The 25,283-nt window shown below is 35.4% G+C and overlaps 1 protein-coding gene across 1 annotated transcript in view; it reads right to left on the minus strand.

Annotated features, from left to right (window-relative positions):
- Positions 1 to 1,446: 1,446 nt before the first annotated feature.
- DCK (deoxycytidine kinase) overlaps positions 1,447 to 25,283 on the minus strand; it is a 34,450-nt gene continuing 10,613 nt past the window's right edge. The window contains exons 3-7 of the mRNA XM_030313720.2: positions 11,464 to 11,657; positions 9,037 to 9,184; positions 7,516 to 7,631; positions 6,422 to 6,512; positions 1,447 to 3,966 (exon numbers count right to left, since the gene is read on the minus strand). Of these exons, the coding sequence (XP_030169580.1) occupies positions 3,940 to 3,966; positions 6,422 to 6,512; positions 7,516 to 7,631; positions 9,037 to 9,184; positions 11,464 to 11,657 (576 nt within the window). The 3' untranslated portion in view covers positions 1,447 to 3,939. The remainder of the gene's footprint in view (positions 3,967 to 6,421; positions 6,513 to 7,515; positions 7,632 to 9,036; positions 9,185 to 11,463; positions 11,658 to 25,283) is intronic.

Raw genomic sequence — 25,283 nt, forward strand, 5'->3', positions numbered from 1 at the left:
TAATGACATTGCAAATTAAAACAAGATATAACCATATACCTATTAGAATGGCAAAAATCCAAACCACTGACAACACCAAGTATGACAGGGTTGTGAGACAATAGGAGATCACATTCATTACTGGTAGGACAGCAAAATGATACAACTATTTTGGTGGACAGTTACCAAGTTTCTTAAAAACCTAAACATACTCTTACCATACAATCCAGCAACTGCACTGGTTGGTATTTACCCAAGTGAACTGAAAACCTATGTCCATACAAAAATCACACACAGAGGCACCTAGGTGGCTTAGTCCGTTAAGCCTCTGACTCCGGCTCAGGTCATGATCTCGCGGTTTGTGGGTTTGAGCCCTGCGTTGGGCTCTGAGCTAACAGCTGGAGCCTGGAGCCTGCTTCAGATTCTGTATCTCCTCTCTCTGACCCTTCCCTGCTTGCACTCCGTCTCTCAAAATAAATACACATTTTAAAAAATCTACACAGATGTCTGTAGCAGCTTTTTCATAACTGCCAAAACTTGGAAGCAACCAAAATGTCTGTCAGCAGGACAGTGGATAAACTATGGTACATTGAGACAATGGATTATTCAGTGCACCCACCTCCAAAAAAAACCCCCAAAACAGCTATATGAAGGCATGGAAAGAAGCCATGGAGGAAACTAAAGGCAAATTGCTAAGTGAAAGAAGCCAATCTGAAAAGGCTACATACTGAATACTTCCAATCGTATGACCTTCTCAAAAAGGCAAAACAATGGAGACAAAAGATTAGTGGTAGCCAGAGGTTGGATGGGGGTGATGAACAGAGCACAGATTTTGGGGGCAGTAAAATATTTTGTATGATACTACAGTGGTGAATATATGTCATTATTCATTCGTCAAAACATACAAATGTACAACACTGAGTAAACCTGAATGTAAACAATGGACTTTGAGTGATAATGTGTCGATGTAAGTCATTGATTAAAACAAATGTATCACTCTGGTGGGGGATGTTGATAGTGGAAAAGGCTGTACAAATATGGGAGCAATGAGTATATGGGAACTCTACTTTATACTTAATTCTTGTGAACCTAAAACTGCTCTAACAAATAAAGTCTATTAAAAAGTTAAAAAAAAAAAAAAAAGGATAAGACTGGTAAAATCCAAAGCCTGTAGTCTAATTTATCATTTTCTGGAGGTATAAAATTTGTATCTCTATATAAAAAAATGCTTTGGGATGATTGTCCCTTAAAATATGACAGACCTATTTCTAGGGGGCTCAGTATACAGTGCTTAAAGTTTCAGACACAGATGAGAATATCCTGAATGAGGGAATGTCTTGTACCATTAAATTACCTTCTTAGAAGAGTAAAGTATAAAAAGTAGTACATGCACTCTGATGAAACATGAAATGAAACGGGAAATAGGATCCAAGAGATAATACAGACCACTAGGCTCAACACTCTTGTACCCACTCAATGGCACAGCTTTTATTTTGAATCATAACAAATAAATTTTTTAAGCTTTTTTTTTTCAATTCTACAGATATAAAGTCATTAAGTTAAACATTTCTAGAGGTTACTAAAAATCTCTAAATATGTCTAAAGCAGAACAATGTAATATATTAAACCTTTGTTACCTTTTTATATTCATAATATTTTCTTCAAAAGTAGAATTTTTAAAAGAGTAATCATTTCAATGAGTATAGCTCCATCACAGTTCATGAGATTATATTTATTTATTATGCTAATATTTAAACAAATTCATTTGTATCAAACACAAACAAAAAATACCCATACAATCATGAGACAGTTTCAATATTCATGAAGAATATAGGATTTGAAATAAAGTCTCCCTTACAAAGATCAGTGCATCTAGACTGTTTAACCTACAAAATCATCATCTTAGACTATCAAAAAAAACCAAAACAAACAAACATTTTAAAAAGGAAAATGATAGTTTCAAAGGCAAAGTGTCTCTTCCACTCATTTCAAAAACAGAACTTTTCTAAAATCTAAGTAGAAAGGTTAAAAACATAGAAAAACACTGCACCTTAACTGAACTTGAAAAAACATTTTATCTCTAGACCTAAAGTGAAACCATGCAGATTTTTAAAAACTACAACTATTCTACCTCCTTGTCTTCCTAATGTCTTTCCTAATATATATTTAACAAAAATGATACTGCTTTCAAAATATAGAACATATAAAGCAAGACCATTATTATCAGTAATTTAAAGGAAGAGAAAAAAAATCTAAGTTATAACCCTACAGAGAAGCATAGCAAACTGAAGTAAAGAATGATCATGATGTTCTCAAAGCAGAAATGTTGTGACTTTCATTTAAACTTTAAAAGAGCAGGCTGCTGGGGTACCTGGCTGGATCATTTGGAAGAGCAAGCAAGTCTCGATCTTGGGGTTGTGAGTTTGAAATGAATGTTGGGTATAGAGATTACTAGAAAAAAATAAATAAAACTTAAAAAAATAAATAAAATAAAACAGTAGGCTACCTAATTAATCCAGACAGTAAAGAAAGCAGGATAGGGCAAGAAGTAAGAGCTGGACAAAAGAGGGGCACCTGGGTGGCTGCTGGTTGAGCATCCTATTTTGATTTAGGTTAACATTATGATTTCAGGGTTCATGAGATCGAGATCCACATGGGACTCTGGGCTGACAGTATGGAGTCTGCTTGGGATTCTCTTTCTCTCCCTCTGTCTCTGCCCCTTCACTGCTCATACTTATACTAGCTTTCTCTCTCTCAAATAAACACTGGGGGGGGGGGGGAACCCCTACCATGTGACAAGCTATTTTCTAAAAAAAAAAAAAAAAGAGCTGGACAAAAGAGACTACACCGCTAAGAAGATAATCTACCTTGTGTTTTTTGACTTCTTACCACATGTAAAGGTAAAGAAAAATACTCATTCCCAGTACAGGGTCAATAAAAAATAAAATGGAAAAACATCCCTTGCTATGTTCCACTAACGTTTTACCTATGAAAATGGGAAGAAATTTAGGGAAAACTATACTTTCACCTCAAATAAGTTAAGGACAGTTATATTTTAAACCAATATTTTAACTATAAGACTAATATCCCATTCTAAAAAGAATGGTCTGAGAAGACAGAAAGTAGGTAGCTACTAAGCTCCATATAAATTGAACCTTTATACGCATTTATCTTTTAATTACAGAAACATTTTAAGTTATCATTTCCTCTTTAATCCTCTAAAATCCCATGCAAAAAGATGAATGAAGCCTCACCCATACCACAGATTTAGAAATAAAAGCAGAAAAAAGATTAAATGACTTATAAGCTAGGCTTTGCCTTTACAAAATGGGAACAAAGTCTGACCTGCTCCTTTGTTAATGTGTTAGAGGCCCATTAATAAATATCAATGACGTGATTAAATACTAAGGTGGTGTTATCTTCCACATAAATTAAAAGGAAGGGAACACATGTGATCAAAAGTATTTAAAACTTCATAATCCTTTTTTAGGGATTCTTTAAATTCCACTTTTCACCTTTAAAGGTACACTGATTTACACAGGATACCTTACCATTTACTATGTAACATTAAAGTTCCCAGTTAAGAAACTGGTCACCAGTGAAATAAGAAGCACCAGGAAAAGAAAAAAAAAAAAAAAAAAAAAAATCCAACCTGCTGAAGGAAAGGTAGAAGGAGGCTGGATCCTTTATGATGTAATTTAGCCAGCACTTACTCTGGAAACATCTACCTTCAGACTTTCTGTTGTGAGAGATAATTAAATGTCTTTATTTTTGTAAAGCAAAAAAGAAAAGAAACTGCTCGTAAGCTTTTATATAGAATTCATCAAAACAATTATTTTTTTCTTGAAACAAAAATGGTAAAAAACCTGGGTTTTCTAGAGACTTGTATGAATATGGAACGACGAAGATACAAAGCTGAAGTATCTGGAATCATTTGGCTGCCTGTAGTCTTCAGCAAAATCACAAAGTGCTCAAAAATTCTTTGACCTGAAGGGAGGAAATAAATATTAGTATAATTCCTTGACAAATTTGAAATATCTAACATCATCCCTATTTTTTTTTTAATTTTTTTTTTCAACGTTTATTTATTTTTGGGACAGAGAGAGACAGAGCATGAACGGGGGAGGAGCAGGAGAGAGGGAGCCACAGAATCGGAAACAGGCTCCAGGCTCCGAGCCATCAGCCCAGAGCCTGACGCGGGGCTCGAACTCACGGACCTCGAGATCGTGACCTGGCTGAAGTCGGACGCCTAACCGACTGCGCCACCCAGGCGCCCTCATCCTATTTATAGTACATACAGTTGAAGACCCCAACTGTATAAGTAACTCTATCACAAGATACAGCATTATTTCAAAGAAATATTATTAAATACTTCAGTAGTAAAAGATAAATGACTTACAATGTCATTACAGGAGTTATTTATATCTAAGATAATATAATTCTTTAACAGCCATAACACAAATTTCATAATCTCCTTATAAACATAGACCAATGACATGCAGCTTTAGCACCAAAAAATATTAGTAATCGTGATGGTTTAAGCAACTCTGAAAGGTCCAGACATGCAAAATTTGTAATTTTCTGCAGCACAAATTTGAATCATATTTACAATCTGTAATGTTAACATGTACGGAAGGGTCATGTACATTGTGAATGTAACCAACTGCCCAACATCACAATGCAACAAGATTCTGTTCTCTACAAATTCTAGATGACACAGTAATTCTTCTGAAGAAACAAGATTCTGCCTTAAACACTGTGGAAAATATAGAACTGTCGAATCAATATGTTGTAAACCTGAAACTATATATAACATACTATGTCAGTTATGTATTTCAATAAGGAAAAAGAGAAAGGCAACTACTAGCATTATTAATGAAAGTAAAAGTAAAACAGTAACATTAAAGGTGATTCTTAGTCAAAACACAAAGTGTTAGATAAAGAAGCTGTCCTATAGATCCACTCTGAAGGCAATGGCCGATTTAATTTTCATTTATTTTAATAGTATCATAAATGAATTGTATCCTATATTTTTAACATCATTAATGGTATAAAGAGGTCATTTGAATTTTCCAAATACGTTACTTTATATCATGGGAAAAGCAACTATATGCTACAGAGTAGTTAAATAATAAATGTCGACATTTTCAAAATTCTTGAGATATAGCCTTTATGAATGTCAGGTTCCTGTTAAAGTAAATATATATTTGTGAAGGAGAAAAAAAATCAAATTTCTCTCAAAACTAAACAAAGAGAGGCGCCTGGGTGGCTCAGTCGGTTAAGCACTCAACTTCGGCTCAGGTCGTGATCTCACAGTCCGTGAGTTCAAGCCCTGCATTGGGCTCTATGCTGACAGCTCGGAGCCTGAAGCCTGCTTCAGATCTATGTCTCCCTCTCTCTGACCCTTCCCCGTTCATGCTCTGTCTCTCTCTGTCTCAAAAATAAATAAACATTAAAAAAAAAATAAAAAAATAAATAAAGCAAAAAACTGGCTTCTTTAGACCTTGGATCACACCAAGTTAATTAACATGGATAATGGGACTTTATTATATGATTCCCATTATTATTCTCTCTCAAGTGTACATCAGGTTTTCTCCCACTCCCTTTATCATTACAAGCAACACTCATTAATAGAATATAGTCAACTCCCAAATATGTGGAGGATAGATTAACTATGAATACGACAATGATTAAATGATCAGGCATGCCAATCACTGACAAGGTCCCCACAAAAGTCAAAACTAGGGGCTGGGTGGCGCGTCGGTTAAGCGTCCGACTTCAGCCAGGTCACGATCTCGCGGTCCGTGAGTTCGAGCCCCGCGTCGGGCTCTGGGCTGATGGCTCGGAGCCTGGAGCCTGTTTCCGATTCTGTGTCTCCCTCTCTCTCTGCCCCTCCCCCGTTCATGCTCTGTCTCTCTCTGTCCCAAAAATAAATAAACGTTGAAAAAAAAATTAAAAAAAAAAAAAATCAAAACTAAAAATTCTTTAATCTCAAGACTTGAGCTAATATAAAAATGGACAAAATCCATATCCTACAACTTCAAGTATCTTCCATACTGAATTTAGTTGAAAAAGATAAATTTTATTTCACAAGTAGTTTGTTATGAAAGTACCTAAAGACTGGTGATACAGAGAAGAGGAGAAGAAAAGGAAACAAAGCAGAGAAGCGGATGAGCAAGAGCTTTTGTTAATGTGATCATCCCTGTCTTAGAGATAAAGGGACCAAAGGATAAAAGAATCTCCTTATTTTAGCCAAGGTCACAAAGCTAGAATTTGACGTTAGGATTAGAGTCTAAAGTCTAAATCCATCTGAAGCTCTTAACTGTCTCTTACTGTAACGTTACATATTCTTTTCTGTTAGAAAGTTGTTTTCTCACAAGTTACAACACTTTTCTAGACAAGACAAAACAAATGTTAGTGTAGAGTCTTTGTACAAATCTACCTTTTCAACTAGACTGTCGTGTTTGTCTTTAAAGTCTTCATTAATATCCAGTGTTAAGATGGGGATTTCTTGTAGAAAATCAAAGTCGGTTCTGTTTTTTAAAAAAGAGAGATGAACAAAATAATTAGAAAAAACAATAAATAAAAGAGAAACACTAAAAACTCTTATACCATCTCTGGAAAATCAAAATGTTGTCAGTCATTTTATATTAAAATCATCCTGTCAGTAATTTATCTGGTAGCCCCTTCTTTTTCACCTTGATTTACTACTAAATAATAATATTAATAATATCTAAAAATCTCAGGTATAAAATATATAAAGCTAGGGCTTGTGACATGTAATTCTTCTCAAAAACTAAAATCATACCATAACGTAGGAATGTTTGTATTTTAAAGATGAGAAAACTAAAGCCCAGGGAGGTCAGTCTGGGGCTCAGAGACTGCCTAAGGTTGCACACTAGTAAGTCTGGATTTGAACCAAGATCTGACTAAGGACAATGAAGTCCATGCTCTTAACAACTGTGCTATACTACTACCTAAGCTTTGATCTAAAAAATAAATTTAAAGTATATTATCTTAAATTCTCTCTGAAAGACAGTACCTAAATAATACACACAGATATATTCCTACTTTACCACTTCAATTCCATATATTATGCTGTCAATAACACTGGGGGAGATTAACTACAAAAACTTTAAGGAAACAGGATCTCATTACAATAAAAAGAATCAAAATTCACACCTAATTCTGGGAGATCCTAAATACAAACTTAAAGAAAAAGGGCTAAAATGAAAACTTGTACATGTTTTAGATTAAGACTTGTTGGGGCGCCTGGGTGGCGCAGTCGGTTAAGCGTCCGACTTCAGCCAGGTCACGATCTCGCGGTCCGTGAGTTCGAGCCCCGCGTCGGGCTCTGGGCTGATGGCTCGGAGCCTGGAGCCTGTTTCCGATTCTGTGTCTCCCTCTCTCTCTGCCCCTCCCCCGTTCATGCTCTGTCTCTCTCTGTCCCAAAAATAAATAAAAAATGTTAAAAAAAAAAAAAGACTTGTTAAAGATCTTTGAAATGGATAGTAAGTGAGAATAAGGAGGTCTTACTTCAGGGTTCTATGCAGGAGCCAGCTCTCATGCTTATCGTGAAGCTTCTCTAAATACTCAAGAGGAATGCCTTGTTCTTCATTTCTTCCCCGTAAATACATTCTATTCAAGCATTTCTAAAAGCAAGCAATAAGAAAGGGGTGGGGGAATAAGAACAATTATTCTTGTCTGCTGTCATTAAAGTTTTCTTCTCTAGTGTCTCTTTAGTTATGCTAGCCAGCATCTCCATTTATTCCTTCTAGAAAGTTGAAATACTTCATTTTTCCCCTCCTTGTGCTTTTCAATCATTTGGTGGCTATAAACCAAGTAGTACGATTAGAACAAGTCTATAAACTTATGGGATCCATACTTGAAAAATACTGTATAAAATAAGTTTGGTAAAAAGTTCAATATATAAAATGTGTTCAAAATCTATTATAAATCGTCTTTTCAAGTACTTAGATGATCTTCCAATCAAAAGACAGTATAAATAACACTGATGAAAACAGCTTTGTGTTAGACTTTAAGACATTGACTATATCTTATAGTATTCTTTATGTTCTTCAACATTTGCGCTTGCTATATTCGTAACTAAAAACAAAAAAAATTCTTTTCAAAAATAAAAGTGAATTTCAAAATTACTGCTAAATTCTGGCTTTCTTGAATTTAAAAAGAACAAAATCATCACTTGGAATCAGAAACCTAGTCTCTGAAAATTCCAATTCAATAGCCACACAGTATCCTTTCAGACTAGAAGTCATGAAATTTATATTCATCAGAGCCTACTTTGTGGCTTAGGGAAGACACAGGAATAAAAAACAGCAAAACTGAAATGCAAGCACCAAAACCAGAAATGTGTTAATAAACGTAAGCTCTTATTTAGGTTAGCTTTATGAAGGCATCCACTTAGTCTTCCTGGACTCATGACATAATTTCATATAAAAACAAGAATAGCTATATTACAAACTATCATGAAAGGCACATTTTCAAGTAAGCTCCCTTAAGTGAAAATGGCAATGGTCCTCTAAGTCTCTTCTCACTTGAAGCTGCTACTACCTACCCATTCCAAGCCATGAACTATAAAGGATTTCTTAAAATGGACCTCCATCGACTTTGTTAATTCATTCAAATATTTACTGAGCTCCCACTACGTACCCAGGCCCTATTCTAGACATTGGAAATTCAGTAGTAATTAAACACTCAAAGTTTCACACCAAGAAGCCTAAACTCTAGCAGTTACTTGAGCAAAATTTTTAATCTAGCTGTGATAGATAAGAGACCTTCCAAAAGTCAGGAAGGAATAAAGAAGAAAATGGAGAAAGCACAGAGAAAAGGGCCTAAAAGAGCAACTTGTCAATGTGGGCTTCTACTTTGCTGAGGAAAAAGAATGCCTCTCTCTCTACAGTTATGAATTTCTAATTTGCATGTGGGGAGTAGAGCAGGGAGTGGAGCTAAACTAAATTGCCTTCACTGCATACCACTAAAAGGACTTCTAAATATTACTTTAAATTGTCAATGGAGTAAACAAATTTTAAGTCTCACCTCTGGTGTGGCTCGAAGATAAATGATTCCATCCAGTTCAAGGCTTTGACCAAACTGGTGATTCATCCAGTCATGCCAGTCTTGATAAATTGTCCACTCTGTTTCATTCATGCAGTCAGATTCATACAAATTAGATGCAAAAACATACCTGAAAGAGAGTCTACATCAACACATAATTCCTTTCCAAAAAACAAAAAGAAACAGAAAGGAGATCTACTAACTGGACATGGAACATTCTCCCAAAATCCATGGCAAATAATAACTTAGCAGGAAAAAAAAAATAGAATATCTCCAACTATAAGAAATATGTTCTTGGACAGCAGTTCTCAAAAATATAGTGTAAGAATGCCTGGTAGTCCTCAAGACCTTTCCAGAAGTTCTGTGAGAGGCCAGATTACTTTATACACTAGACTTCAACCAAAAGAACCATAGTATACAGATAGAGAAGGCTTAATGAGAATCTAGCTGTCTTTTATTAAGTTAGATATTAAAGAGATTTGTAAAAATGTAAACAATCCTCTTCTATCTAATGTTTTTGTTTTGAAAAATATAATTTACAAGTATGTTATTACACTAATACGTAACAGGCTTAGTATTACTAATGTTAAATAAATAAGTGTCCTTATATTCTCAACATAATTTCTTTTTTCTTTTTTTTTTTTTTTTTACTGTTGAGACTCCCGATTTTTTCTTTTAATAACATCTTGCATCAACCTAGCTTTCAAGAAAAAAAAAAAAAGGCATGCTTAGAATGAGATAGGCTAAAAAGGAAAAAAAAAAAAAAAGTATGTAGTCCACCGAAAGAAAGAAGTCATGTACACATCTACATGTACTGTGGGGGATGTGGGAGGTCTGGACTCTTATTTGGGGTTTTTTAATCATCTATTTATATGTTTTAAATTACAAATACTGCTCTCAGAGAAATGAAGATTCTCCATCCCTGTTTTAAATTTATACAAAGGGATGTGATAAAAAGGTCTCACTGAACACTCAGCCTTTAGCTTAGAAAAATCTACACATTAAGCTGAGGGCATTTTTTTTTCCCCCATCCATAGCACATACAAATAAACACGGGTCCTATTTCTTTGGAAATAGATTTGTAGTTGTAAAAGTGGTTATGATTTACAACTACAAAAAAAATAATTACATGGTGTCTGCTTCAATGAGGGGTTACCAGCAGCAGCACTGGTTAGAGAGAGTTTACCATGAGGTCACCTCTACATTCAGCACAGAACACCTGGGGCGGGGGCAGCGGGAGGGTACTCCCTTGCTGTTCCCCTACTAGCCCTAGAGCTGAAAGACACATGAAATGTTCTAGACTCCTCATCCACCAAATAACAATATACACTGCTACCAGCTGATTAAACCTGGATCTACATATCTTATCAAACAGTATAAAACAAATATATACTGAACTCTTGATTTCTGAAATATTTTGCGCTACCCTTCCAACCTTATATATTAAGTGTCATCAGATCTCAAGAGAAATCACAATGCTATCAACATTAATTTCTAATAACATAAATATCAATAAGACACAAAGCTCTTTGGGCTCTTTAATAATTATTAAGAATAGAAAGGGATCCTGGGGTGCCTGGGTGGTTCAGTTGGTTAAGTGTCCAACTCTTCATTTTGGCTCAGGTTGTGACCTCATGGTTAGTGAATGTGAGCCCAATGTAGCCTGCTTGAGATTCCCTCTCTCCCTCTCTCTCTGTCCCTCCCCCACTCCTCCCCTCCTGTGTGCTCACGTGTGGGCGCACTCTCCCTCTCTCAAAAATAAATAAATAAACTTAAAAAAGAAAGAAAGAAAGAAGAAAGAAAGAAGAAAGAAAGAAAGAGAGGAGGAGGGAGGGAGGGGGAGGGAGGGAGGGGGAGGAAGGAAAGAGAAAAGAAGAGAGGGGGAGGGAGGAGGGAGGAGGAGAAGGAGGAAGGAAGGAAGGAAGAAAGGAAGAAAGAGAAAGAAAAGAAAAGAAAGAAAGAAAAAAAAGAAGAGAGAGAATGGAAAGGGGTCCAGAGACCAAAAGTTTGAGAACCGTTGTTCTTAGCCAACACTCTAGCTTAAAAGAATCTTTGCATAAACAAGGTAACTCTAAGGCTCCCTTAGAGATTTTTGATCTGGATCAAGATGCAGTCTAGAATATAGATCCAGATTTAATCAGAGTAGATGAGAATTTTAAGAGCATTAGAGGAAAAAAACCTTCTCTGCAAATTTGAATGAAATGGCTATCATATTCCCTAAAGCTTCCATGGAAGCTAGCAATTATTAATACTAGTACTTCCCTAATGTCATGATTACCAAATTGTTGAAGGTAATTTTTCTCCTCAACACAGCCTCTCTTATTACTTTGATTACCAGGAAACAGAAAAAAAAAAAGTCAATTCCAAGCCACGATTCCAAAATGATAAGTGCAAGTTATTTATATATACCTGTCACTATATATAGATCGTTCAAAAAATAATACAGGTTTCTCTGCATCTTTGAGCTTGCCATTGAGACAGGCAAGCTGGGCTCGTATTCGACTGAGGCAGGCATATGACTGGAAGGTAAAAGACCATCGTTCAGGTTTCTCATACATCATTTGAAGAACATTCCCACCACTTTTCTGAGACGGTGTCAGTTCCTATTTTGAATGTGAAAAAAGAAACAAAAAACAAAATTAATGATCAATAGAGCTATTTAAATTTTTTAAAAAGCTCAAAAAGAGAAGTTAGATAAATAAATGCATCATGATTAGCAAAACCAAGATGATTAAGTCCTCTTCCTCCTACTCTTTCCCATTTTATTTTTCAGTTTGCCTGAAGTCTAGAAGGCTAGCTTAACAATCAGTTCCTTAGAGCTCTTCCACAAGAAGTCACAAACTAATGGCCTATGGAAGAAAATATTTGTTTGGTCCAAATGGGACTTTTAAAAAATTTGAATTAGTTGTCAATATTTAAAAGCTAAATATAAGTTCACATAATATATCTGGATTTGTGACTTCTTTTTAAAAATGTGAAAACCACCAACAGCATTTTTTTACAGAACTAGAACAAACAATCCTAAAATTTAAATGGAACCACAAAAGACCCTGAATAGCCAAAGCAATCATGAGATAGAAAAACAAAGCTGTAAGTATTTGCCTGTGTTGCCTTAGCCCTCTGGCCAATTTAGTAGTCTGTAAATGTTAGCAAGCACCTTTAGCTGAGTGATCAATTAACTAAAACTTTCTTGGTATATCTATAGATCGTGTATTGTTTCCTAGAAAAACCCTGAAGGAAACTCTCTTGTACAACCTCTCTCCCCACTGCCCCAGGCATTGTGATAACATCTGTAGCTGGCACCACTGAATCTGCATGCATGCAATCAAGAAGTATTACAGATCATTGTGCTCCCCTTTTACTGATTAACTGCCCTAAAGTTCCTTTAAAAATCTTTGGGCCAGGTAGAAACCTCAGAATTGGTTTTTGGACAAGGGTCCACGGTCTCCCCAGGTGGTGGGCCGCCTGAATAAAGCTCATATTCCTTTCCAACCAAAACTCGTCTCTTGAGCATTGGCTTTTTGTGCAACAAGTATCTGAACTTGGGTTTTTCAGTAACAGTATCACAATCTCACACTTCAAGGTATACTACAAAGCTGTAGTAATCAAAACAGTATGGTAGTGGCACAAAAACAGATATACACATCAATGGAACAGAACAGAGAGCCCAGAAATGACCCCATGTTTATATGGTCAATTAATCTATGACAAAGGAGGCAAGAATATACAATGGAGAAAAGGCCATCTCTTCAATAAACCATGTTGGGAAAACTGGACAGCTACATGTAAATGAATGAAACTGGACCACTTTCTAACACCATACACAAAAATAAACTCAAAATGGATTAAAGCCCTAAATGTGAGATCAGAAACCATAAAACTACCTAAAAGAGAACACAGGCAGTAATTTCTCTGACATCAGCCACAGCAACATTTTCTGAGATACATTTCCAAAGGCAAGGGAAACAAAAGCAAAAATAAACTATTGGGACTACACCAAAATAAAAAGAAAGCAAAGGAAACCATCAATGAAACAAAAAGACAACCTATTGAAAGATATTTGTAATGATATTTGAAGATATTTGCAAATGATACATCCATCTGATAAGGGGTTAGTACCCAAAATATATAAAGAACTCATACAACTCAACAACAAAAAAGAATCTGATCAAAAAATAGACAAAGGACCTAAATAGACATTTTTCCAAAGAAGACATACAGATGGCCAAAAGACACATGAGAAGATGCTCAACATCACTAATCATCAGGGAAATATAAATCAAAACCACAAGCAGATATCACCTTACACCTATTGGAATGGCTAAAATAAAGAAACAATTACAAGGACGCCTGGGTGGCTCAGTTGGTTGAGCATCTGACTCTTGATTTCAGCTCAGGATTTTGGCTGAGGTCATGATCCCAGGGTCATGGGATTGAGCCCTCTGTCGGGCTCCACACTGACCATGAAGCCTGCTTAAGATTCTCTCTCTCTGGAGAAAAAAAAAAAAAAAAAGGAAAAAAAAGACAATAACAAGTGGATGAGGATGTGGAGAAAAAGGAATCCTTGTATACTATAGATGGGAACGTAAATTGGTATCACCACTGTGGAAAACAGCAGGGAGGTTCTTCAAAAACTTAAAAATAGAATTACCATATGACCCAGTAATTCTACTACTTGGCATTTACTAAAAGAAAACAAAAATACTGATTCAAAATGATACATGCATCCTTCTGTTTACTGCAGCATTATTTACAATAGCCAAGGTATGAAAACAACCTAAGTGTCCATGGACAGATGAATGGATAAGGAAAATGTGATGTGTGTATATATACATGTGTGTGTACACACATATAAAAAAATGTATATATATACACACACATACACACACAAATGTATATGTACAATGGAATATTACACAGCTATAAAAAAGGATGAGACTGCCATTTGTGACAACATACATGGACCTAGATGGTATTATGTTAAATGAAATAAATCAGAGAAAGATGATTTATATTTATATGATTTCACTCATATGTGGAATCAGGAAAAAAAAATTAAAAAAAAAAACCAAAAAGCAGAATCAGACCTATAAATGCAGAGAATAAAATGATGGTTGCCAGAGGGAAGGAGGACCAGGGACGGGCAAAATAGGTGAAGGGGAGTGGGAAGTACAGGTTTCCAGTTATGGAATGAGTAAGTCATGGGAATAAAAGGCACAGCAGAGGGAATATAGTCAATGATACTGTAATAGCATTGTATGGTGACAGACAGTAGTACACTTGTGGTGAGTGTGGTATAAGATATAGATTTGTTGAATCACTATCCATACAACTGAAACTAATGTAACATTAAATTTTTAATGTGGAAACCAAGCAATACTGTGCCTGTATTTTATCTCACTAAAAATCACCTAGGGCCAATCACACATGCTTCCATTAAGCGGGACATATGCTCTCCAGTTTATCAGCCCCTGCCATTCTCTGTTTATCAGCCCCTGCCAATCTCACAGCAGGCCTGATTTATTTGTTTAGTTACCTGGTCCTTTTAGGTATTTTAGGCCCCAATCTTCTAATAAAACAGAACAGGTCCGGGGCGCCTGGGTGGCGCAGTCGGTTAAGCGTCCGACTTCAGCCAGGTCACGATCTCGCGGTCCGTGAGTTTGAGCCCCGCGTCAGGCTCTGGGCTGATGGCTCGGAGCCTGGAGCCTGTTTCCGATTCTGTCTCCCTCTCTCTCTGCCCCTCCCCCGTTCATGCTCTGTCTCTCTCTGTCCCAAAAATAAATAAACGTTGAAAAAAAAAAAAAAATTAAAAAAAAAAAAAAAAAAAAGAAAAGGTCCTCCCTAAAATTTTGTGATTTAATAACCACATTGTTAGAACCAGTATTTTCAGTGTTAAGAAAAAAAATGTATAATAAAAAATAAAGTAAAATCTCTGTAATCTTACATTTGAATTTGAAATAGCATCCAGAACTCATGAATTATTTTCCTTCCTATAAAATATAATTTCCCTAGCTCTGTCCACCAAAAGGCCTATCAATAATGACAACCTTGTAGGAATGAATATAAATGTCACCCGGATTATGATCCCTAAATACCATTTCCCACTGAAAGGAACTAGGGTCACATTCCTTATTCATGTCTGGAGAAACAAATGTATAAGATGAGCTTAACACATCTTGTTTCAGGAAATAAGTAAACGATCAAAATCTCCTGAGGCTGTGCCAAAGGCAAGAGAGCCAACGTCAAAGGGCTTCAATTTGTCAAAAGATAGGACAACTATGAATGTGCAAAAGGAATGATGAAGGAAGGGAAGACAAAAACTGTAAATTCAAATCTAAAGAAAACCAGAAAACAAAAACCCAAACTCTCTAATCATCTTTGGAAGTTGCTAGGGTACCAATTAATTATTCTGGAAATTTGCATATAAAGAGGAAAAATATCAAAAATTTTATTCTGGCCCTTTCTATACAAATGTTATTTAAGGTTAATGAAAGAGTAGATGAAGGAACAGGTCTTCTTTACTGAAGAATCCCAACTAACAGGCTTGATTATTAGAATATCATCTTTTGCAACTCCAAATGATATACTGGATTAGGGCAACAATTAGCAACAGATCCTAAAATCATTAGAGAAAAGCTAATATGGAATTTTATGGTGTATGAATTAGGCTAACAAAACCTGAAAAGACAGATTGATTTTACCATCACAAAAGACCTCCTGGTGGAATGTGAAAGAAAATACACATAGTCACCTAAGAAATTTAGCCAAAAAAGAACTAAAACCAAATCTAATCAAGGCTCTACAGATCTAACTACAAATTCACAGGAAATACAGAGATTGAGAAACATGTTAAACTATGCCACAGAGATGCACTCAGCCAAGACCAGAAAAAGGGAAACTGTACAAGGACAAATGACCCAATTTCTTCAACTAATAAACTACAAAGAAAAAAGAGGAAGAGGAACCAACAGATTACAATTTAAAAGGCATATCAACCAAATGTAACATGTAGCAAGTGTAACCTTGACTCTTGATATTAATAAACTATAAGAAAACTATGAGACAATAGAGAACTATGAACACAAACTGGATGTAATGACACAGTGAAATTACTAATCTTTTAGATGCAGTTTTTTTCAAGAAATCTTTTTATCTAGAGTTTCTTCTGAGTCTTTCATTTCTACAGATGTATATATTATCTAGAACAGAGGTTCTGAAGGTGTGGTAGGGGAATGCCTAAGAAGTCCCTGAGATCCTTGCAGGGGTCTACAAGAAAACAAAAAACAATTTTATTTTATTTGTTTATTTAAAAAAATTTGTTTAATGTTTATTCATTTATGGGGGGGGGGGAGGGTGGGAGACACAGAATCGGAAGCAGGCTCCAGGCTCTGAGCTGTCAGCACAGAGTCCCACGCAGGGCTCGAACTCACAAACTGTGAGATCATGACCTGAGCTGAAGTTGGATACTTAACCGACTGAGCCACCCAAGCGCCCTGGAAAAAAAAATGATTTTAATAACAAATATACCTTATTCCATTCTCATTCTCTTATGAATGTATAATTTTCCAGTAACTATATAACATGTGATAAAATTGCAATAGTCTAAATGTAAAAGCAGATATAAGAATTCTGGTTGGCTATTAAGTCGGGCATTAAAGACATGTACAAAATGTAAAACAATGCCACTTTTCTCACTAAATTTTTTTTTGGAAAATAGTTATGGCACATATGTTAACATGTAATGGGTTCAGTACTATGGTTTTTATTTTTTATTTTTTTTTCAGTACTATGGTTTTTAAATGAATTAACTGATAATTTTTTAAGTGTTTCAAGTTATAGTTTTAATATGGTAAATATTGATAGACCTACTTAAAAGTCTTTGGTTCCTCAATAATCATTATATATATATATATATATATATATTTGTTTAGTTAAATAAAGTAACATTAGCTTTTAAATGAAGTTGTCTTGGAGCACCTGGGTGGCTCAGTTGGTTAAGTGTCCAACTTTAGCTCAGGTCACGATCTCATGGTTGGTGGGTTTGGGCCCCACGTTGGGCTCTGTGCTGACAGCTCAGAGCCTGGAGCCTGCTTCCAATTCTGTGTCTCCCTCTCTCCACCCTTCCCTCGCTTGTGCTGTCTCTCAAAAATAAATAAATGTTAAAAAAAATTTTTAATAAAATAAAATAAACGATGGGGGCACCTGGGTAGCTCAGTCGGTTAAGCATTGGACTTCGGCTCAGGTCATGACCTCACAGTTCATGGGTTTGGGCCCCACATCAGGCTCTGGGCTAACAGCTCAGAGACTGGAGCCTGCTTCAGATTCTTTGTCTCCCTCTCTCTCTCTGATCCTTCTCAGCTCACATTCTGCCTCTCTCTCTCTCTCTCTCTCTCTCTCTCTCTTTCTCAAAAATAAATAAACGTCAAGAAAAAAATTTAATGAATAAATGATATTGTTTTATATCTTAAAATAATTAAGAATTCACAGGATTAATCTGTTCAATAAGCAATTTACTGCCTAAAAACTTCCCATATATAGTATCTACTTCAAATGTCTCTATTAAATAATGTGACAATATAGTCACATATTCTGTGTAATAAGCACAAATAATATAGAAAAATGTCCAATTAAATTCCTAATTTTAAATTATCATAAAAATTTAACCTCATTAATATAATCAGTGAATTTGAAAAATACCTATCAGGGTTATTTCAAAGTCTAGTGCTCTCTGGAGAAAATAAAATTGAGCCAACTACTTGACAAGTGATTTAAATGGTGAATTTGTGTAGGCCACTTTCCTTGTGCCTGAGGAAAAAGGCAAATAAAGCCTTGAAATTACTGTGTAGCTAATCTAGCTATAGTTAACTAAAATGAACAAGAGACTGACAGAACTAGATATGATCAGAAAAGAGATGGAACAAGATCCTGAAGAATATGTATATATAGACTTGTTAACACCAATTCCATGAGAATCAACTAAAATTAGAAAAAGGAGCATTTAGATCCAAATTTTAAAGTGTGATTTTGTTCCATAATCAATGGACATTCACAGCTTACTTAAATAAGTTTTCAAAAATGTTAAATAAATTCACACTGATAAAGGTAAATGTACTCTTGACATAACCCTAAACTTTGGAGTGAAGGCAATCACACATTTCCACATAATACTCTGTGATCATAATTACAAATCAAATGCTGGATAGATTTAGTCATGACTTGACCCAACAGATAAAATTCTTGTTTTTGCAAATTGTTAACTCAATTTCTAAATGGGATTACTTCACTCCTACTCAAGCTTTTGACAAAAACATGTATGAATATGACATTCTGTAACTATAAATTTTAAAATTCTTCTCAACTATTTGATCTCTGGAAGCAGTAAAATTATTTACTGCTCTTACAAAATATCACAAAAGTTTACTACTAAAACGTTTCAATGCTTTGCTCAGATCTCTGGCCTAGCACCTACTCTGCACAAAGTACTATGTGTTTAAATAATTAAATAGGCAAGGTCATCTTAGGTCCCTTCTGGTATTCCTCTCACACTTAAAAACTCCCAATACCTAGGTAGTATCTATTTGCTAATCTCTCTCCAACCACAGTCTCCACTAAAATACTCTATATAGGGGCACCTGGGCAGCTCAGTTGGTTAAGCGTCCAACTCTTGATTTCAGTTCAGGTCATGATCTCACGGTTCAGAGCATCGAGCCCTGCATCAGGCTCTGCGCTGACAGATTCCCCTTCTCTCCCTCTCTCTACCCTTCCCCTGCTCACGCTCTCGCTCTCTCAAAATAAATAAATAAACTTAAAAAAATAAAATATTCTATATAATCACATTGTAATTAGAGTTTTATATAGTCGGATTAAGGTAGTTTACATGAAGGGATATCTAATTCAATATGTGCATTTTTAAAAGAGACTTGGTATTCTAAATGAATCTCTAATTTGTAAAATACATAGGAAATAGTTTTGAGCATCCGAGGACCACTACTATAGTCAAAGTCAGTAAACCCTACCTTTCCTTGCTTTCCATATCAAAATAAGAGAATGAAGAGAAAGAAGCAACTGAAATTTCTTCCTTTTAGTGACAATATTCTTTGTTTCACAGTCATAGAATACATTAGAATACTATAATATTAGAATTGTCAGGTTAAGAAAGAAAAAATAGGGGCACCTGGGTGACTCAGTCAGTTAAGAATCTGATTTTGGTTGAGGTCATGATCTCAGTTTGTGAGTTTGAGCCCCAGTGGGGCTCTGTGCTGACAGCTCAGAGCCTGGATGGACCCTTCTTCATGTTCTGTGTCTCCCTCTCTCTCTGCCCTCTCCTGCTGTCTCTCTCTCAAAACTAAATAAACATTAAAAAAAAAAAATTTTTAAGAGAAAAGAAAACCCAGGACCTCCAGTTAAATTTGAACTTCAGATAAACAACAAATAATATTTTAGTACAAGAATCTCCCAAATATTGCACGTATTTTAATACAATACCTTACCTTACTATATAGTCTTTCCAACACAATGGACTTTCATTTTTGTTTTTTATTTAATTCTTACACAAGCTTGATTTTTCCTATTATCATTCCCATTTTACTGATAAAGAAAAGTTTAGAACAACTAAAGTGCTAAGATTACACAGCTAACTAGTAGCAGAATTAGGGCTTACATTCAGATTATATGTAAAATTTTACTGCAATAGCATTTAATGTAACTGAATTTCACCTACAATCTTATTACTAAGCATATCCTTCCCTTTTTAAACAGTTAAGCCCCATCCCATTTTAGGAAGGAAAATAAAACCAATTCCAATTTTATCTATAAGGAAAAGGGCAATCCCACATACCTTGGGGTAGGTCAGTCACTCTCACTTCCCTCTCTCTAAATTCCAGTGACTCAACAGTAATCCTTAAAAGGATCTACACATGCCAAATCAAACTTATAAACCTAATGCTTCCATTTACAGGAACCATATCCCACTATTATTAGTTCAACTGCAACTGCTTTAGCAAAGAAGAGCTTTTATTCATAGCCCAGACAAGCAGAAGCCAAAACATCCTAGGAGACAAGTCCTCCCTTTGTGGACTAGGAGTGATCATTTCCCTGTCAGAAAAAAAAAAGACTGAGCTCTGCCCTAACAGTTGACTATCTTGAATACTATTGTTTTCAGAAGAAAGATACTTTAATCCACCATGTGCACTGTAGGATCAAATATTTATAGTCCCAGACCAAAGGAATAAATAAGGAGCTGCTTTCATAGGTCCTTATGGTTAAGGGCAAAGGATGCTTCCCCAGTCTTTTCTGTAATATCAAGCTATATGAAGGTTCTTCAAAAAGTTGTATAAAGTCTTTAATCTTATATACTAACTTTTAAGAAATAAAATATAATTCCTATTCTCAATTCTAGTCCAAATAAACACCCCTGAACACTTCCTAGAAGTTCATGCTCAAAGTAGGTGGTTTTTCTCTGGGGGGAAAAAATCCACCAAGTGTAAATATTGACCTCAAAGTTTCAGTTAAGAACTAAAAACCACACAAACACATGGCACTTTGAGGCAGAATTTAAATTACATACCGCAAACCACATAATTAACTGAATCTTCTTCCCAAAATTGAAAAAAAAAGCATAAAATAGCAAGAAGTTAACTGTCAACAATAAGCCTGTTTAGAAAATACTCTTTAGCACATCATCAACTGAAATAAGGGTGTAGTTAGCTGCCTTCCCAAACTGCTTAAAGAATAAATTTATTTTTATTAAATTTCATTAAAAAGGCTTTGTTAACTTAATTATAAACTGACTTTCCACTTATTCAGCATCCCCCAGGGAAAAAAAATTTTTCATACAAATGAATCTTTTCAGCTAAATGAAATTTATCAATTTAACCACGTTTTTTATGTATTATTTTTATAGGGAGAAGACAGTAGTATATATTTTATTTTTGTACCCTCAAAAGGATAGCATTTCAAAAACTACTCAGTAATAGACATTACTCTTAAACAACTTTATAAATACCAACTGCTGGATTTATAAAAGAAGTTAGCAATAAAGCACAAGTTTCCATTGAACACATAAAACACTAGGCACAAACTGTAGAAACTGCTATTCAATCTTACACTAAACGAGACCAAATTGGTATTACTTTTTAGTTCTTATCTAGTTTTCAGTTTATTTCCTCCTTTGATGTCAGGTCAGTGACATGACCATCTTTTAACAGTCCCTCCCTTGACAATCCTTCTAATCAGAAAATAAGTTTATCAGATTGTGTCAAAAGTATTAAGTAAATACTCTTTGAATAAGCCACATTAATTTTAATGCATAATTTTGTGACCTCCATTTGGTCCACTCAGATGATTGGTTTCCTTCCTTATTCTCAGCTTATTTGTGTGTGCCTTATCAACTATTACAAACATTCCCTCTTAGGGCGCCTGTGTGGCTCAGTTGGTTGAGTGTCCACCTCCTGATTTCAGCTTAGGTCATGATCTCACAATTCGTGATAGAGGCCCTCGTTGGACTCTGTGCTGACAGCACAGAGCCTGCTTGGGATTCTCTCTCCCTCTCTGTCCCTAACCACACCCCCTCAAAATAAATAAACCTAAAAAAAAAAAAATTCCTCTTAAAAGAAAAGGTAGTTAAATTTGTGTTTTTAAAGCACACTTTCGTCATGTATTGTCATTCAGGTTTGGCAGACATAAAATAATTTGGTAAACTTTTGACCAATCAACAAGCATTTTCTCTTAACCAAACTTTCTCTACCTTTCTTGTATGTCAGCTACTCCTTCAGAGAGGGTCTATGAGTGGACCAAAAAAAATAAGCATATACCTACAATGAGGAAAAAAAAAACAAAAAACAAACCTCTCCAACAAAACAGAAATATCAGGTCACATTACATTTCTTTGAGTACTGACACCAGCTTTTAGACACACTTCCCCAGTTCTTCAGAAAGGTGGCAGATGATTGTAGTTGTTTATTTTAAAGCAATTGAACTTCAAAAATAGTTTCAGGGGGGAAAAAGTGACATAGAGTAATGAAGAAATAAAAAAATAATAAAGGGAAACAGAGTCTCTAGGTTTTCTCCCTTTGTACATTAAATTAACCAGAAAAATAATTTAGTATCAACTTTTCATGAGTTACAGTTGATTACATGATTGGTGCTGGTATTTATTTAGAAGCAAAGTAGACTCCCTGCTTAATCCTAACATATTATTTTTTTTTTAACATATATTTATTTTGAGAGAGAGTGTGTGCTTGTACTGGCCAGAGCAGGGGAGGGGCAGAGAGAGAAGGAGAGAGAATCCCAAGCAGGCTCCGCACTGTCAGGGCAGAGCCTGGGGGGCTCAAACTCACAAACCCTGAGATCATGACCTGAGGCAAAGTCAAGAGTCGGGCGCTTAACCAACTAAGCCACCCAGGCGTCCCCTAACATATCATTTAAAGAAGTGTCTTCACTTTGCTAAAGGAATTACATATATTTGGTGCTAATGAAGAGGAGCAGGGTGGGAGTGGTATCCATGTATATATGGAATTCTCTGCAGTATAAATAGTAATTCAAAACACAAAATTTAATTCTTGGATTAGTATGCTCTATTCCTGTTTACATTGTCCCTGGCATGTTTTTAGAAAACGAATGTGCTTAGGAATGTGAGCCAAAGGGCATATTTAAGTTTTCTAAGAGTTTAGTTTTTAGAACTGAGAAGTAGAGAATAGAGAACGTCTGTTGAAGACCTCTTCCACATAAATGAATTAAACCTGGCACCGTGGGGTTTCAGTTACATTAAAAAATAAACTTGGGGCGCCTGGGTGGCGCAGTCGGTTAAGCGTCCGACTTCAGCCAGGTCACGATCTCGCGGTCCGTGAGTTCGAGCCCCGCGTCGGGCTCTGGGCTGATGGCTCAGAGCCTGGAGCCTGTTTCTGATTCTGTGTCTCCCTCTCTCTCTGCCCCTCCCCCGTTCATGCTCTGTCTCTCTCTGTCCCAAAATAAATAAACGTTGAAAAAAAAAAAAAATTTAAAAAAAAAAATAAAATAAAAAAATAAAAAAAATAAACTTAAGTTGCTCCTATCTTGAAATGTGTGTGTGGCAGACACTGCTACGTGTTCCCTAAATCCAGGTTGTTTTTCTTCTTGGACACTAACTAGGCTTTATTGACCAGCCTCCCTTGTAATTGAGTGTGGCTATGTATCTCCGTTCCAGTCAATGGAAGTAGGGCAGAAACAATGTATACCATTTCCAGGCTTCACTCTAAAAACCTCTGGAATGTGATGCTTTTCTCTCCAGCAGCTAGAAGAAGCAAAGAAAACCAAGAGCCTAGAGCAGAGGCTCTCAAATTCAGCTCCAGGGGTAACAAAGTATGGTCCCCATAACAGCAACAGCACCATCACTTGAGAACTTGTGAGACATGCAAATTTTCAGCACCAACCCCACAGCAGACCTAATAAATCAAAAACTGGGGGTAGGGCCCAAATGTGTGTTTTAAGTCTTCCAGGTCATTCTAATAAACACTAAAATTTGAAGCATGGTTCTAGAGGTTGGATGAGTCACAATTTAGAAAGGGCCTGGGTCCCTGAGTCACAGCATGGCATGGCATCCACCAAATGGCATTTGCACTATTCTCTGAGAAATAAAATTTTATTATTTTGAACTACAGGGTTTTAAGAGCTTATCATAGCACCAAGTATTACCTTAAGTCTACCTGATACACTTCATTTATTAGAAGTGAACTTGGTTCATTTGAAAAACACTTAGGATAAATTTGCTATGCACAGAAATAACAAAAATAGGTTACGTATATAAAATTAAATGGGCTTATTACATACTGAAAAGTTTGAAACTTTTCCTGGAGAACTTGGAGGACAATATGCTATGTGACATAAGCCAATCACAAAAGGACAAATACTGTATGATTTCAATTATACAGGGTATCTAACGTAGTCAAATTTGGGGGCACCTAGCTGGCTCAGTCAGTGGACCCTGTGACTCTTGATCTTAGGATTGTGGGTTCGAGCCCCATGTTAGGTGTAGAGACAACTTAAAAATAAAATCTTGCATGCAACTATGGAGTCAAGCATAAAATACATATTAAAAATTTATCTAAAAAAACACTGTGTATCATCTTTACTATATTGAGTGTAATTTTATCTGTTTTTCCCCCTCTGAAAAAGGACTCAGATAAAAAATGTGAATGGGTTAAGGTCAAATTATATTATGTAAAAGTTGACAGAACGTCTCTAGAAAGCAGCTTAGCTATATTTATTTTTAAAAGTCTAAATCCTTGGGCCTACTTAATTTCACTTTTGGAAATTTGTCTTAAAGAAGTAATCTAGAATATAGATTTAACCACAAAGATGTTTATCACATTACTAAGCAAATAGGCTATCATTTCACTATTATTAGGCATTTATATTATGTAAATACTAGTACATGCACACAATAAATTAGGCTGCCCTTAGAATTGTTTACAGTAAACTTTTAATGACATTTTTAATTGCCTTTGATATAAACATTATGGGAGGAAAAAAGAAAAGTACAAAATTATATACTGCTGTGCCAAGTAAGATCTCTAGTTTTCTCCGGGTAATAAGGTTACAGGTAAGCTTTATTTTCTTTCTTTGGTAATCTATGATATTTCAAGTTCAAACAATGAACATGTATTACTGTATAACATTTTTTTTTAATTATGTAGCTCCCCAAGTGCCAAAATTGGATATAGTAAATTATTATCTCAACTGTATATAAGATACATACAGGGTAGTGGGATTATGGATCACTTTTACTCATATCTTTAATTCTGTAACTCACTTCATGATAGAACACTTTATTATTTTGCAGAAAGCACAACTTATTGTCAAGATAAGTGAAAACCAGAAATATCAAGTAAAGATACAAAATCATTAATGTTTTAACTCTAACTGAACTTTGTAAACATTGCAAAAGAGGTGAATTAAGTTCAACCAAAAAAGATCAGAATCGACCAAATAAGATAATCGTAACATAGCCAACAAAAGTTATCAAGTGATCTCAGAAGCTATGAATAGAAGTACTTTACCAAGCATACCTAATTAATTTTCAAGAATGACTTATCAAAAAATGCTGTTATTTGAAACACAGGTATCCCCTAAGACTTCATCTCGATAAGAAAAACATGACAGAGCAGAGATATGTCCCTAACAGTTTGTCCAACTCAAAAATAAGTTAAAAGAAAGTAAATCAAAGCTTTGGGCTGAAATAATATAAACCACCA

This window comes from Lynx canadensis, chromosome B1 (assembly GCF_007474595.2).
Source record: "Lynx canadensis isolate LIC74 chromosome B1, mLynCan4.pri.v2, whole genome shotgun sequence".
Classification (NCBI taxonomy): Eukaryota; Metazoa; Chordata; class Mammalia; order Carnivora; family Felidae; genus Lynx; species Lynx canadensis.